Below are 17,723 nucleotides of genomic sequence, written 5' to 3'. Positions count from 1 at the left end.
AGCTGCAGGAAAGTGCAGTATTATGTAGGCTGGTTAGGCTTCACTTTGCAATACTCTCACAATACACCAGTGATGGTCCTTGGATTCAAAAATATTCATCCTTGGCTCAGTCCTGGTAGTGTGGCAAAGAACCAGTGGTGGCTCCTCTGCTAAGGCGGAGGAGCGTCACCCCACTATGGTGCAGCAGTAAAAGAAAGGAAAACATTTAATGATAATAACTAATGTTAATTTTATTTTATTTTGTCCTCCTTCTGCAACAGCTTTGCGTGAGGGGGTGGGTAGAGCTGCAGGGCAGGGGAGAAGTGGTAGAACCATCCTAAGTGTGCAATGACTGTTTGGCTGGCCCTCTCGGGCCACCTAAAACAGTCATGCGCACTTTCCCAGTTCTCCATGCAGGCTACATTACAGCCTGTGTGGAGAACATGTTCACCCCTCCAGCCCCTGGCTGAGCGCCATGTCATGGCGCTCACACCAATCACAAAATAGCATTGCAGCGTTGTGATTGGTCAGAAGAGCTTGGCTGTGCTTCTTGTTCCTGGAACTGGACGCAGTGGAGCAGGAGCAAAGACACAGGACCCTGTGGCAAGGTAAGTGTTAATTATTTCTTTTTTGCCACTGCGACCCGCGCTCACCCCCACCGTGCGCTCTCCCGCCAACTGCAAGCCGTGCCAGCTGCCACTGCAAACAATAACAAGGCTTTACTAGGGGATCATGTTTTAAGCATTTCAGAGTACCCACACCAATTTCTAAAAATAAACAGATTTTTTATGAAGTTAGACACTGAAATGAAGTAAATCGGATTAGGACAAGTGGAGTTATGGCTTTTAGAAGCAAAAATAAATCAGTGCAGATCAATACTTCAAAACTTTAGCATTGCTAGCAATAGTAAAAAGCACTAGTGACAATCGGTCACTTGCAGATTGAGTTGAATGCAACCAACTGAGGTGATAGGGTCCCAGGACCAAGTCACGACAGTCAGTTCGATTTTACCTGGCTCGAGAGGCCCAGGTGCAGAGTTGTCCTGGCTGTCCTAAGTGCTGAAGTGGGAGCTTCGGAGGAGCTAGTTTTTGCACTTGGACGGTGCTGGTGGGGAAACAAGTGTAAAAAGTCAACAGGGCCACTGTTGTGGTCAGTTGAAGGTTCTTTGGTGTTCCCTTATGTTGCAGTGGCAAGTAATGGCGGTGGCTGCCGGACTGACAAACCAACAAGCCTTGGCAGCAGCAAGATCAGCAGGATGTTATTTCGACATCCGAATTTCCGATGGAAAACGTAGCCATCTGAAACTTGCTGGGCGATCCCTCGGAGGGCCCAATGGCAAGCGATTCTTTGATTTTGGTATGTTGTTCTTGTCTTCAGACTGCAGGGACTAGTGCCACTAGTCTAAGGGAGTCTGGCGTTGCATATGGCTCTCAAAGGGGTCCCACTGTCTGGGGGAACCAGTCTTTGGTCCGGGAGGAGTTACAGTCATGCAGTATCAGGATGGTTGCCACAAGTGCAAAGTATCATACCTTTGTTTTTTTTCAGGACCTGTTGTTTCAGACTCTGGTCTCTTCTGTGTTCACTATTTCTGATGCCAGGAGTGCCCCTTCAATCCTAAATCTAGAGGCATTAAGGATGTGGGTGCAAGCGGCCAACAGGCTACTAGCCCAAGTGGCTAATCAGTCCCCCAGCTGACCACATCCAGGAGTATGTGTCACTTTTTCTACACAGAACCCCTATTCTACCAACTTAAAAATAGCAGAAACCTTCCTTAGTAGTACAGACCAGGTAGCCCACCCTAGGAGTGTGGTTAGCCTTCTGGGGTGTACAACTCCTGCCTACCTCATTTTCACATGTGCCTGGGTGCAGGTGTGCCTGGGGCAGGGGAACAGATGTTTTATCCTTTGGGAGGCAGCCTGGATCAGAGGTGGAAGCTTTGAAGATCATACCCTTGATGTGCCACTTCACTAGCCATCCTGTTAGGGATGGAGGCCACAAAATTATTTATGACTCCTGGGAGAATTCACACCTCCTGGCAAGGTGTTGGCTTCCTCTTTTGGCAGCAGTAGCAACGAGCTGCCAGCCAGAGCACAGGAAAGGCTAGGGCAACCACGTGGGATGTTTCTAAGGTAGCCACCTAAGGAGTGGCTCACTGTGGAGTGGTGTGGCTCACTGGTTAGAGGTGGCAGACCCGGAAGCAGAGAACGGCCCGGGACCGGGGTTCAATTCCCGACGCGGCAGGGTCGTGGACCAGGGTCAGCGGACTCGATAATTCTCGCCTCGGTGCCTACTCTAACCAGGGATCACACTCGGCAACTCTGGGCTTTAGCTTGCCTCATCTTTACAACGGCCCCCCACAATCGCCGGGGATGCCTGGTTTCACCTTGGAGATACCCAGTAGGGACCATCTCACAGGGATAGCCAGGACGGGTTCCCCAGCGGTCTACATCGTCACGACGCCTCAGGGTAGCAGTGTGCTTTACAAGACACATACATACATACATACATACATACATACATACATACATACATACATACATACATACATACATCCCAAATCAGCTCTGACATAAGAATCATGTCAAGGGTGATGAGGCAAGTTGTTTGATATCAAACATGACATATTGCAGCAGTACCATAAAGGAGCTGGCAACCTCATTGTTGCCCAGGTGCCAGCCCATGTTCTCCAATAGACCATTGTTCACTTATTGTAGCTCTTAATTGAAAAAGCTACTATAGGGACATACATGCTTGCAGTTATATATCCACACCTTTACTATAATGCACCCAGCCTCCTGGGCGTAGGAGGCCTTCCTTATGGGGTGACTGGCATATATGAAAGATAATGCTTTGACCTTGCCACACATGATGAGGGCAAAGTTGAGTTCAAGCAATGTGTACTGCTCCTTTGTTTATTTGGATCATTCAGGGTGCTTCAAGCCCTGGTGACCCCTTTAACTCCCATGCCCTGGGTGCCACTGGTATCATTTACCAAGGACTTGTAAGGGGGTTGAAGTCCTTGCCAATTGGGGTTCAAATGTATCAGTTTTAGGGAGAGAGCACTGGCACTGGGGCCTGGTTAGCAGGACCCAGTGCACTTTCAGAATCATAACCAGTATCTAGTAGTCCAAACTGGGGGGGGCTTGCAAAAAGCCTGTTTTCTTACTACTGCCCAGTAGAGGATAATTCAAGACCATGCTACAAATTACTGTTAGATTTGACAAGACGGCTGGCTGAGAATGATTTTTAATGCATTGCCATTTCGGATGTGGATACCACTAACAATTATGGAGGCCAAACTAAGCTCACAACATTAGATAATTTAAGAACAGAGCTAGGGTTGTTGAATTCACGAACAATAGTAAATTGAAAAAGAAGTATAAATCTTCTTTATAGATTGGGTACTTACTATTCTCACACACTTTGCAGGTGAAAGAGATAACCCATACTCCCATTTAGTTTGTCAGCAGTAGTATTAGAATTATCTACTCAACATAAAACTCTAACCCTGAAAACTCGGCCCTAGATATATCTTTATTGCAAGACTTTGAATTTAATTGGACAATAATGGGTTTCAGTCCTTGTTTATTTATACATTCAAAAGGACAACAGATATTGCAAAAGTTTGGGAGGCTTTAATGCCATTTTAAGAGGAAGAAATATATTCTAGATGGCTAAAATTAACAAACAGAAGAGAGATTTCTTAGATAACTTTAGAAAATTAGCAGAGGAGTTTAAAAGAACATATGTTAAGTAACACAACCAGCTAGCTTTGGAACAAAGTTTTAAAGTAATAATATATTCATGAGACCATCCCAAATGAAGCCAATGTTGGGAGAAAAGTTATGAAGAATGGAAGTTGTTAGGAAAGGTACTGGCATTAAAGGACAATGAAAAAAGAGTCAGAAATTAGATTGAAGAAATAATGAATCCGCAAAACTGTCAGTTCACCAAGATACTGTAATAAATAGATTATATCTTTTAAGCACTATAAAAGGCTTTATCAGTTGGACTTGCAAATATCTGGACAGGAAAGTTTTGATATCCTTGATAAATTAACTATTCCTCTACTTGTGCTTACAATGGCCTACCTTAAAAGGAGAAATGATAAAAATAAGAATGGGTCTAAAGAATGGAAAATCCAGTAGGGATGATGGTCCCAATGCAGAATGCTATAATATTTTACACCACAATCATTAAGCCTTCTTAGAATATCCTTCAATGATACCCTTATTAGGGGGAAGCATTCACCCGCCTTTAATTCAGAAATATTAATTAGTGTATTAAAAACCATAAAGGTCACAGAACGAAACATATTTTTACCAACCTGTTGCTCTTTTCAATGATGCCTAGAATATTGTAGCCAAATTACTAACTTGCAGGATTGAAAGTGTCTGAAATACATTAGCGTACTGTGACTTATAGAAGCCATCAGCCAGTTTCAAGACCAGAAAACTCCCCCTCCTATAGCATTGCAAAATGCTGAAAATGCTTTTTTAACTTTGGTTGCAATGTCTATTTAATACATTATTAAATGGTTTCAATCATGCCTCACAAGGTTTATAAAAGAATTATACATCGGATTATATATTGTTCAAATATTATAAGTTCTAAAAAGATTTGGTCAGTACCAAACAAGAAGGGAGCCTGCCTGGGATGTTCCTTATCTCCATTGTTTATGACTTACTTTTAAAACAATGTACAGAAGCTCTCGGTTCAGCTTTGTGTGTATGCTTGCCTCTAAACGGGATGTTTAAGGTAAGACTATATGATTGCTGATGAGATGATTTTATTCCTAAAGGGTGACATTGGAGGGGTTATAAAATAACAGTTCTAAGCCACCATTAATAATGGTTAGTAGACTAATGGGTAAATGTGAGTACCTTCCGATCTCTATTATAGGCAGAAGAGCTTTGGTGAAAAAGTCTATTCTGCCATTTATGTATTTGCTTTATCCACTATGTAATGCATTCCATGACTAAATTAACTTTCCCCCGATGAAAACACTAGCAATTCGCAGTGATAAGCTCCAAAAGAATATAACGGAAGGGTGATTGTTCTATCCAATCTCATAAGCTTTTAGGGAGCAGCTACTTTACAGTACATCACAAGATTTTTTCCCCATTTTTTATCTTCCCTTACTCAATATTTTTTCCTCAAAAACATATTTATAGGACTTATATCAGAATTAATAATGAGTCCTCTTGAAATTGGTACAAAGCCTAATGCGAATTTGATATAAAATGTTGAAGAAAGAATGCAAAGGCTTTTATCTGTATGAACAAATACCCACAATACATGCTGAAACGACACTTTACAAATATATCTCCCAATGAAGGAAGTCATTTTCAGAGTATGGAAAGAAGTTAATGTGGGGTCCATCAAACATTTTTTAAGAGCCATTGAATTAACTCCCTGAGAACAGACAACGAGGAAGCAGACGAAAGCCCCCGTGCATTTGTTTTATGCACACACATTTGGAGTGTTTTCTAAGAAACTTTCTACAAATGTTATTTTTGAAACCAACCTAATTCATGTCAAAATCATTGTGTAGCATGTCATTTATCTAAGAATAGGAGAATGTCAAAAATACTTTATTATGATTAAACCATAGATTAGAATAAATGAAACTTGGTTTTACAATATAGAATAGCACTTCTACCACCAGCCTGTTCTGAAACTTGCCTTTCAGGTTTACCTCTATGAGGAGCATTCATTTCAGGTGCAAAATTTTTCAAACTATATAACTTACCCAAGAAAAATTACATACATTCAAAATGACGATTCCAGACAGATTTTCAGGTCGCTGTAATTAAAGTATCAGAAGATGGGGCCATAGGATAGGGTCGTGCCCACAATGAAAGTACTTTTAGGTGCAGTTTTCATTTATATCTCAGACGTGATAGGGTACATACCATTGAGTTTTACCCAATGTCTACGATGATAAAGTATGCACCACATAGGAAAATTACTTAAATAAGATTTAAACTATTCTTTATATCTATGTTGATACTCATGTATCCAGGGGCGGTAAAATTGAAGGAGAGAGGAATAACTAGTAGAAAGTGTCCATGTATCTGCCCTTCCTGGATGGAAAAATCTCAAAAAACATTATCTATCTATCTCTCTATCTATCTCTCTATCTATCTATCTATCTATCTATCTATCTATCTATCTGAGATGAAGTCATGAATGTGTTTCATTGGGGGCTGGATGTAAGCGGTTGGGAGCAAGTAGGTAGTTTGTGTTTGAGTGTTGATGTGAGTTGCTTTGGTTGGGATGGTTTTGAGGATGCGTATTTGTGATTAGTGGTGGGCGACTGTGAGGAGAGATAGCATGAGAAGCGGGTAAGGGGCAGTAGGAGAGTGGCAGTGCGGCTTACTCTGTTGGAGCGGTGGCCATCTTGTATGATGTAATGTTAGTGGTATGTGGGCATGAATGTATCCAAATTGTTGTGAGGGTGTCTTGGGGCATGTGGTAATGAATTGCTATTTTGAGGCATGGTGCAAGTGACTGCTGGTTTGCGACTTTCCAGAGTTTCTAGAAATTGTGTAATGAAAAATTACAAAATTGATTCACAAATGTCTTACATGACCTCTATCTCCAAGCAGAAGTACTGGTATTGCATGTTTTCAAAAAACAGTCATGTGTCATTGTGTTCTTCACAGGGCTATGAAGAGAAGGAGAGGGAGTACATTGCCACTCAGGGGCCAACTGTTAACACTGTCAGTGATTTCTGGAGAATGGTTTGGCAACAACATGCACCTATCATTGTAATGATCACCAACATAGAGGAAGTAAATGAGGTAATGGTTGCTATGTGCTATTATGTGTACATAATTTAAATACCATTGTATTGTGAGAAGTATGTACTATATTACACAACAAATAAAATGGAAATAAGTCACATGCATTGCAGGTTATCATTAACTTTTCTGCGGCAGAATAATTTCTTTGTATAAAAGGAGGACAATTTTGATTTGCACATGCAACTAGTGCATGAGGTCTGCACATGAACACTTGGCCCAATTTACTCTTGTAGAACTACTTCACAGACTTATAAATGCATTTTGAATGGATCCATTGGTGCAGATGGCAGAAGGTCAGCAGCACTCAGAGAAGCTCTGGGTTAAGCATGTTTACTTACCACAACAAGAACGCTGAGTTGGCCTTACTACAATTCCTACATGCGACTTGTGGATCCTGTCAGATATCAGGGGGCGAGCATTTACCTCTACTGCATTGTTCTTGTGATGTTTGCGTCATGCACCAGCAGTTATGAAATTCTCAGTTTTTAGACTCACAGCCTTATCCAGACATGTGAGACATATGTTTGCCCAAAAGATGAATTGCATGTTGCTAGACCAGTAGATTAATACACTACTTGTTTTTTACAGAAATGCACAGAGTACTGTCCAGAAGACAAAACGACCTATGACGGCATGGAGATCATCATCAACAAGCTGATACACACAGATGACTACATGTTAAGGCTTATTACCATAAAGGTGAGATCCTCACTTCCGGTGTGTCTCACTGTAGAGTTATAGTTTGAAAGTGTAGGACTCCTATGATAACACCAAGGGCCTGATTTAGATCTTGGCAGACGGGTTACGTCATCAAAATGGTGACAGATATCCTGTCCGCCGAAATATAAATCCCATATAATATAAGGGAATTTATCTTTCGGCGGACATGATATCCATCACGGTTGTGGTGGAGCAACCTATCTGCCAAGATCTAAATCAGGTCCTTAATGATACTGTTCATTTTCATAAAAAGGTAGTATATACACATGTTTTTGCTTTATTGAATACAGTATTTTTTAAAGAAAATATCATACTGTGCTAGGAAAGTTAAAACTGCAAACACTGAATTTACATTTTCAGCTTTAACCCCTTTTTATGCATTACATTCCTGGGTGCATATAATTCAGTATAATGATATCTGTATTTATGCTTGTATTTAAAAATGTTTAACTGTCTCATTAACTCTTTCGCTGCGGCGGCTATTCCGCCGCAGCGCTAACGGGGCGGGGCGGCCGCGCGGCAGCCGCATGCTGGTGACAGAACTGCTCCGTCACCAGCCGCGGTTGAGCTGTGCTGGTGACGGAGCGGTTCCGTCATGACCCGCCCCGCTCAATACAACTGCCGCGCAGGCGCGAAAACAGCGCCGCGCAGGCGCGGCGGCCGGGCCTTGACGGAACCGCTCCGTCATCAGCACAGCCCAACCGTAGCTGATGACGGAGCGGTTCCGTCATCAGCAGGAGAGGGGTTAAGTCTGGGTTTACAGTGCTGCTGTCAAACAAACATACTAACTAATGAAAGCTCCATACTGAAAGCTCCCTTGCTACACAAGCTTTATTTGACACAGAAACAAAAAAGTACTTTATTAAGGAAAGGCAGCCTTCAGTATAGATAGAACCTAGTTTCTCCTGTCATATTGTGGTCCATACTAATATTATAAAGAGAGAGCCCAAACCTTTGAGGTGGGTAATCTCAGGAACCACAGCACCAATCACAACACCCAAAACAGCATTGGAAAGGGCAGTTGCAGCAGAAGGACATAGGCTATACAGATGCCCACCATATACATTTGAATGGTAAAAGAACCTTACCAGCAAAGTAGTCCCTTGTGGGCGTGGGCGGGGCGAGGCATGACGACAAAAAAAAGTGTTCCTTAAACGTGTGCGTTGTGCTGGGGGCGTTTAAGAACTGGGGGCACCAGCTCTCAAGGGGGTAGCATGGCTCGAGCAGGAAGGCAGCCAGGGGCTTGCGTGTAAAGCAACTACTTGACACACACATCCAAGGAAACACACAGTGGCGCAATGATGGAGACCACACCAGTAGTTGTATTTGAAAGAAATCAAGATCTTTTATATAGGCTTTCAAATAGAGCGATGCATTATTAATTCATTAGCATTTCAGGTAAGCATTTCATTAAGACATTTCATGAATCACGTTCAGGTTGCATTTCCTAGGAATGGGTGAACACTTCATTAAAATAATAACCCGCTCATCTAGCGGTGAAACACTAACTAACCCCGCCTGTCGCATCAGACTCTCTGACAGGCAAAGGGATATTTGTATTAACCTGGAGAATCCTACAAGAAGCTACTATAGTAATGCTTTTAAGTAACACATCAAACCTCTCATGGACGCTTTTCCTTAAAGGTAATAAAACATATCGGCAAGTACTTATCAGTCTAACAAGGAACTCCAAAGAACACAACCTTTAGTCATTTGTGACAAGCCTTTCTTCTTGTGAATACCGGTCGGCTTGCGACCTAGATTAGATCATCAGAATACTATGGGAGCCCACCTCTGCAAGAAAATTCAGTACAGTGAAGTGAATCTCCCTTTCATTTCAGGCTTGTAAATATGGTGCACTATGAACATTTCAGGCTTGTAAATATGGTGCACACATTTCAGGCTTGTACATATGGTGCACTATGAACATTTCAGGCTTGTAAATATGGTGCACTATGAACATTTCAGGCTTGTAAATATGGTGCACTATGAACAGTGTTTAATCCTCCCACCTCCAAACTCTTGAGGCACATTAGAAGGGGGCCAACAGGGCCCAGTCTCAGTTAACCCTGGGGGAGGGGCGACCTCGGGCCTCTCCCGGCCTATCGCCCTCCTCCCCAGGGGGTTACCTCACTTCTTCGGCCCTACGGGGCCCTTGCGGTGGCTTGAGGTGGAGGGAGGAGCTTTCTTCCAACCGGGCCCGCACGCTGCCCGGTGCAGTGCAGGGACTGTCGCACAGCACCGGCCCGGGGCAAGGTGACACAATGCGGGGCAGAGCCGAGGGGGGCACCGGGGCTTCTCCACCACCCCTCCGCGGCGAATCCAGCTCTTCTCCGGGTGCCGGCGCTGATGAGGGGCTCGTTTGCAGCCTCCAATAGCTCCGCGGCTCTGGCGGGGGCATGGCCGGTGACGCGGTCGCGTTCCCTGTCATGTGAGAGGGAACAGCTTGCCTTCAGGCCTACGCGGCCTGGTCCACGCGATGCGGCCGCCCTCTCCTGGCACACGGGGGCCGCCGAGGGGGGAAGCAAGTGACGGAGTGGGCTCCGCTGGGGCCGCGAGACCCGGCGCAAGGGCAGGCAGCAGCGCTGGCGGCCGGAAGCACCCTGGGCATCGAAGGAGCGGCGCCAATGCCGCGCTCATCACAGGATTCCCTCAGGCGCCTCAGAGGAGCGCAAGGTACAGCGCTTGGGAGATGCTTCACAGCTCTAGGAGCGGCAGGGCAAGGAAGGCCATTTCAATAGATTCTGATGAACGGGCAGTCTCTGGCCATAGCGCTTGAGGAGGGGACCATTTATAGCGCTTTCAAGTGAGACAGCGAGCAATGCTGGGGGGAATGGAGGGTAGAGATGGGGCGGTTAGACCCCAATGCAGGCAGGGGTTGCGCAGGGCCGCACAAGTCCAGTACCTGGTCGATCCCCCAGCGATCTCTGGTCAAAGGAAAGTAGACTTCTTGGCGCTTGGATGGTTCTGCGCCCTTAGTGGCTGGTTACTTGAAGTTGCTGAGAGGGGGGGGATGAGTTGAAGGCTTGAAGAATTTCTCCTCAGTCACTGCAGATGGACCCTGGGGTTCCCTACCACTGGGCCAGATCAGGGGGCTAGCTTTGGACACCTCACCCAGCTTAAGAGGCAGCACCAAATCATGTCACTCCCAGTAGCATAGGTTCCTCACTAGGCCCTCCTGCCTAAAACTCCTGCGTGGGTTCCCCAGGTCAGTGATGCCCCAACTGACCAGAAAGTTTCCCTCCCTTTCCTTATATAGTGTCAGTTGGCAGTTGGCAGTGGCAGTTGGTGCCTCCCCTATTCTGGAAGGTTCCAGGAGCTTCCCTCATTCTAGCTATGGGCAGGCTGGCAGGCTGGTATGGCAACATTGTTTAAGGGTTCCAGACAGCTCCTGGCTACTAGAGTGCGCCTATACAGACCACGCTGCAGTAGCAGGGGTCAGTGGCAGCCATGTTGGGGGAAGAGAGCACCTGCACCCTGGCATTGATTAGCAATGGGAGGGTGCCCAGAGTCCTAAAGCCAACAAAAAGTAGGTGGGAAAAATGAGGCAAGGGCAAAAAATCACAGGGAAAGACCACCCTAGGGCTGACAGGTCTAATAGGGCGTGTGCTGGCGGCGTGAACAAGGCCAATGGGCGCGGCAATTGCAATTGCGTGGCACCAAGGGGTGTGGCCAATGGGCGCGACAAACGACAACAATCGCTCGGCACATCCCCCCCCCAAAAACATGCCTTGAGGGCGTGTGGAAAACAAACGTGTGCGTTGGGCCGGGGTCGTGGCCAAGGCCAATGGGTGCTGCAATTGCGCGGGAGCAAGGGGCGTGGCCAATGGGCCCGGCAATTGCCGGGGCTTATGCGGGGCAGACGCGACTGATCGGGCCTGCGGGGACAATAACTGCACAGTATCCTGCTCGCTGTCAGCCAGTCAACTCTCTGCATAAAGGACCGTGCCTGCGGGGACACTAACTGCAGCGTCTACTGCGCGCTGTCACACACTCCACTCTCTGCATAAACGAATTGAAACCAGGCGCACAACATCAACCAGGGCTGGAGCCAGGCTCAGGCGGCGGATGACGCGACTAAGCGCGCCTGCTTGGACACTAACCTTTGAACTGACTGCACTTTCCCACACGCGCAGCGTCTCCAGGCCGCGCTGTCACCCACTCAACTCTCTGCATCAACGACTTTACACCACAAGCACAACATCAAACAAAACAGGAGCCGGGCCTCAAGCGGGGGATGACGTGATTCAGCGTGACTGCGGGGACACGAAATTTACAACTGAATGCACTTTCACACACGCTTACCTACGGAAGTGGAGTAGATACACACTAGAGACATCTGCTAATACTTCTTACTCTGAGGTACACACAGTATCTGCACACACATGCCTAACTATTGTGACACTTCATGCTAAAAATGTTGGCTACCGCGAGATTTTAAAATAAATTTCCCTTGCCTATTACACACATTGCACACATTCTATTTCATACCCGGACAACGTCGGGACGGGCTGCTAGTAGATATATAATCAAAGGTTAAATGGAGGTTATATGTGAAAATGCCAGTTAAAACTTTTTTTTAAAAGAAACAAAACCACTGAAATTCACAAGTTTTATTTATTTCACGTAACTATGACTCATGCCGAACGTAACTGTAACTTGCGCCCCCACCATGCTCAGTGTTGTTATGAATGATGTAATTTCAGATGTTGCAATGATGTTATCAATGATGCCTTTAAACATGCTATGAGTCATCTAATATCGGAGGGAATTAGCAGTGCATGGCGAGGGCTCAAGTTATAGTTTCTTGGGTTGTTAGGGTAAGACCTATTGCTACTTGACTGATCTATAACTGGTACATTTCAGTGGTTTTGTTAACTTAAAATGGTATGTTTTAACTTTTATTTTTTTCAGTGAAATTCTAATGTTTTTGTTGTATAAATTAAGAAACTATTACAATTCCTAACTATAAAGTCACTTTAATCCGTTGTTTTTAGTGAATTTCAATGTTTTTTTAAATGTAAAGGAGGATGTCCATCACAGTGTGGGGTTGGGTGCATGGCCTCAAACCCCTGTGGGCCCCCACCCAGTGTGCATGGCCTTTGGCCGTACTCAGCATAGGGTTAGGCAAAGAGAGGCCAGGCATTGCTCTCAACTCATCCCCGCATGGCAACATACAGCTATGTCATGCAACAATGTAAATAGTGTCATTTTAAATAAGGCAGACACACTGGCCTTGTCATAGCGTCAGAGCACCAAAATATAAAAAGCAGGGGCCTATTGGCTTTATCAAGGGATAAGCCCATCAATATATATAAAGCATACCTACTGGTATGTCAAAAAGTAACCACCTACTATTCTAAAATGTTTATTTTATAAATCCACTCATTGCAATGTTTAATAATAGTGATTAATTATGAAAGATGATGTATATCCCACCGGTATACAGACTCGCCTTGGGACAACCCATCAACATGTAAAATCAAAAAAAGTTCTTCGAAGGCATGAGCTTTAATGCAATCGGTGTAGATATGAAATTGTAACTTCCAATGATGAATCCAGAAATACAAAACAATGAATTCAGTCCACCCAAAAGCGGTTTGCTCTCGTGTGTCTGAATGTGCAACAACAAAATTCAGGCTCCATTCCAATGCATTTCATATGTCTCAGTGCCTTTCTTCAGGGAAAAGTAGCTGAACATTAATAATGTAACATTAATCAAGGAAACCCTGAAAACGACTAGCTTGTGTAAAATGAAAAAATATATATAATGAAAATATATGTCAATATTTAAAAGGGGCTCCCTTTGACTATGGTAGAATTATTTTTTTGTCACTTTGATGGTGATCGAATTCCTTTTGCTGCTGGTGGGGATTTAAGAGAGTATCCTGAGTGTATAAGTCCCTTTCTGAGTTATGGACTTCCCCTGTGAATATACATTGGATTTTCATATTGAACATCCACACATGCCTGATACCCTACAGTCAGGGAATCCTGGAACATAGATTTCGGTAAGATCTTGGAAGGGATAGGTTCCTGTCTGAGACCGACTGAAGGAAACTACCATGTTTTGGGGAAAATAATCTGACAAACGCCTTATTCATTGTAATCTCCCAGCCAGAAAATCAGCATGAGGAAGGTCGGACAGCCAGTAATAGAAAGCTTAGGAAATATGCAGATATTAAAAATAATTTGTTGTGGTATGTTTCCGTACCACCCATGGGCGGTACCCCTCATCAAAAGACAGGTTGCCTACACTGGCATATCGCTTGCAGTTGCTTTCCAAATTCCCAAAATGCACTGCACGCAGTATATTGCCTATGGGCATCCTGCACTGACTGAAAACCTAGACATGAATGATACCCCTATGTGTAGGAGACCAAGATAAACAAAGTTGAGGGTGAAGCATTTGTAGGGATCTGTTTCTTACCGATGGAGACTGGAGGTAATTAACATAGTTTGAAAACAATATGCTAAAAATCGGACACACCTCAGACAAGCAGTCAGACTATTTAGGTCTGACTTGCACCGACAGACTCCTTAGTTCATACAGAATTAGAAAATATGGGGCTTATTTACAAGCCCCTTGCGCTGGCGGTGCGCCACTTTTAAAACGGGAAAAAGTGGCGTAGTGGCGGCGTATTTTGATACTTTCCATGCAGCCCTAGGTCTGATATCTATCAGCATTTTAAAAGTGATTCTGCCACGATTATGTGATCTACTCTAATTAAATAATCGAATTTGCAGACTACATTCTCTCAGAAAACCAACATGTATTTGTTTCTATGACTTTCTGGCTTTTACTTTCTTGTACATTTAGTAGTAGTGAACAGAGAAACGTCCTTGTTGTTGGGACGCACAGGGTAGAAGGTCTCACACTCTCTTTGGGAAGATAAAGCGTCAGTCTCTATGACCAGCACTTGATAGGTTCTGATAGGCAAGAATATCCGGTTCTTCAGATGCCATGCATCATCTCCTAGGATAATGTCTATAGTACAACAATGTGCTTTGACTGATCAGACCTTGCAGACTGAGAAGGTACCAATTAAATAAACCCTAACTACGTATTCACCTTAAATGTGCCACATTTGTTGGCTTCTGGAGGCTCCAGGTTTAATTGGGATATGTTATTGTGTGAAGTGTAAAATATCCTTCTGTTTCAGTTTTTTTTTTGCGTAACATTAATACACAATAGGAGAAATTCTTGCAATTTAACCACAGGGAATCGCATGGGGTAGCATTCCAATCCATCGTTCTTTTTCCCAACATGCCACCTCAATTTAGATCCAACCATATGCAAATCAGCCCTGGCCCTGCTCCAATAGGAACAGTCCAACACAAACTGCCGAGCAGATCCTTTCTGAACCAGAAGCAAGCAGCCTAAGACAGGTTTTGGCCTGATTGGGCCTCTTCTGTCGGGTGCAGATTGGTTCCAGCTGCACATTCAACAAGGGATCCACACCATGGTATACACTTTCCCACTTAGGGCATTACATTAAACACACAAAAGGTCATGGGAGCAATGCTTGCAATTTGTCTAACCAATGGGAATCACTCATAGTAGCATTGAAACCCATCATTCTGTTGCCCAACATGCCACCTCAGCTTAGATCCATCAATATGCAAATCAGTCTTGGCCCTGCTCTAATAGGAACAATCTGATCCAAACTGCCAAGCCCGGTCCTCTTTAAACTAGAACAAAAGCTACCCAAGACCAGTGTCTAGAGTGGCACACTGGCTGAAAAATGGTAAGTTGAAGTGCTACCCTGAGTGGTTTCCAGTGGTTAGGTTATATGCTTTCCTCCCAACACCTTCTGTGTGATTGTTCAAGCAGACACTGCCTTATCTTAGGCTACAGAATTGGTAAATCGTAATGGGTCAAATCTGAATAGCTACTTTGTTTGGGACAGTTTTTTTTTTTGATAATCAATTTTATTGACTTTAAGATCAAACACGTTAACAGCACAAGACATTTGATCGATGTTACAAGCATTTACCCCATTTGTCAATTGTGAGTACATACAAATTAGTGGATGGAAGCACCAACCTGATGCGTTAGCATTACAATTCTATATTTAAGGGAGGTCTATTGCAATTAGTCCAATTGATTCAGCCATTTGCCCCAGACTCTGTTGTGCTTGGTTGGGGATCCCCAGGCCTCAAATAAGGGTCTCTCTTGTGTGGCACACCAGCCCACTCCCCAGCACCATTTTGCTATGCTTGGGGGTTTAGCTTTCACCCAGGTAGCTGCTGCAATGTCACGTTTGGCCACAGCAATTGCTGTCCCAAGAAATACTTTGTCTGCTCGAGTACCATACAGTTTAATCAATCAATTCAAAATAGTAAACCACAAATAGCCTTTAAATACTTTTGATAGGTTTTCTAGATCGTTTTCTTTAAAACATGGCTTAGAATTTAGTTTTCTTAACTCCCTGGCCCTCAGGATTGTACCAATGTGACAAACCGAGGCAGAAATCCAGATGCACTGCAGCAACCCCACAATCCATTGAGCAATATTTGAGTGAAAAGTGTTCCAGGTAATGATCAATCCTACAAGAAGTCACAGGGATGGAACACAAACCTTCTTTCACTAAGAAATAGAACGATCAAGAAAAACTATGAAACAATGGATACATTTTAAAGATTTAGTATCCTAGTGCCCACTATATGAATTGCTACTTTAAAATAAGAGAATGGCAGCTGGAACTTTTACCAAAAAGTTTGAATAACTTATAATACTCCAAACTATTTTCTGTGTAACTTTAATAACAATCCCACCCACATTCTTTTATTTACTAAACTAATCTTAGTCCCGAAAGGAAAACCTAATTTGAATTTCAGGGATATTTCAGGGACGATTCACACCTGAATATCTGTTTGAGCAATGAGGGTTTGCGTTCATTTAATAACAGAGCCTGTTATTCTTGTCTAGTGCTCACAGACAAGCTAATAAGCGCAGCATGTAAATGCCTTTCCGTTAGCCTCCTTCCATAGTAGATGATGTGATTCTGCACTATCTATCATTTTTGTGGTACCTGGCACTAAACTGTTCTGTAATCTTTCACACCCTGTACTTTGCTTGCATACTATTATTTAACGGTTGTTGAATCTTTCAGGATAATAAATAATTAGCAGAAGGCAGCCTGATGCCCTTTTATCATTCTGCAAGACTGTGTTGGTTTGAATAATAATAACAATAAACAAGACACTTACTTCAGATTTCCATGAAATTCTGTTCACACATTAACAACCATATTGGAGACAGAGGGCCAGATGTATCAAGGCCTTTGCGACTCGCAAACGGCCTTTTAGCATGATTTGCTATGTATCAAATAATCGCAATTTAAGGAATCGCAAAAAATTGCGATTCCTAATTTTGTCATAGCATTTAAGGAATCGCAATTTTTGTGATTCCTTAAATAATATGTATGTAACTATTTGGAATTGCGAATTTGTGTTAAGAAATCGCAAATTACCACCAACCTGTAGTTGGTAGTAATTTGCGATTTCTTTTAAAAATGCCCTATTTGGCATTTGTGAGGGTGGCATGTGACACACATACATGCCCATAGGGCATGTATGTGTCCCACATGCACACACATGTAAATTTCAGGGGGCAGCAGGTTGTCTTTGAGACACCCCTGCACCCTTGAAATAATTCTCAAATTGCGATTAGCAAATTGCGAATTCGCAATTTGAGAATTATAGCACTATCATTCCTATGGGCCTCCTGGCCCATAGGAATGCATTGAAAATTATTCTTTATTTGCGAATTCGCAAAATGCGAATTCGCAAATAAAGAATAATAAGGAGTCGCTAAAAAATAGCGATTTTGTACAAACATTCCATTTTGCGAACTCTAAATAGCAATTCGCAAAAAATCACTATTTAGGATTCGCAAAACGGAGTCTTGATACATCTGGCCCAATGTACTTTTAAGAGTTTCCTCATTTATATACACTTTATTACTATTTTTTCAGTTTAATCTGACATTTATAAGTGTTAGTCAAGCATTTTGGGTATGAAGATTGTGTAGCCATGAGTTAGAAGAAAATACATTGTAAATGGAAGAGGGTTTCAGCTATATCTTTGGTTTGGTCCTGCAGATGTAATGATGACATTTGTTGTAAGAATTGTTGATCGTGTGGACCTATTCTACTGCACGTTCAATATGATGACAATCAATAATCCATATTTTCACTAATAAATAATCTA

The 17,723-nt window shown here is 43.3% G+C and overlaps 1 protein-coding gene across 1 annotated transcript in view; it reads left to right on the top strand.

Moving 5' to 3' along the window:
• The window catches only part of PTPN5 (protein tyrosine phosphatase non-receptor type 5), a 529,877-nt gene that overhangs the window by 472,189 nt on the left and 39,965 nt on the right, over positions 1 to 17,723 (top strand). The window contains exons 9-10 of the mRNA XM_086957871.1: positions 6,648 to 6,785; positions 7,377 to 7,487. Of these exons, the coding sequence (XP_086813997.1) occupies positions 6,648 to 6,785; positions 7,377 to 7,487 (249 nt within the window). The remainder of the gene's footprint in view (positions 1 to 6,647; positions 6,786 to 7,376; positions 7,488 to 17,723) is intronic.

This window comes from Lissotriton vulgaris, chromosome 2_1 (genome assembly GCF_964263255.1).
Source record: "Lissotriton vulgaris chromosome 2_1, aLisVul1.2, whole genome shotgun sequence".
NCBI lineage: Eukaryota > Metazoa > Chordata > Amphibia > Caudata > Salamandridae > Lissotriton > Lissotriton vulgaris.
The sequence above is the reverse complement of the archived record's forward strand: the minus strand, read 5'-3'. Positions and strand labels throughout refer to the sequence as shown.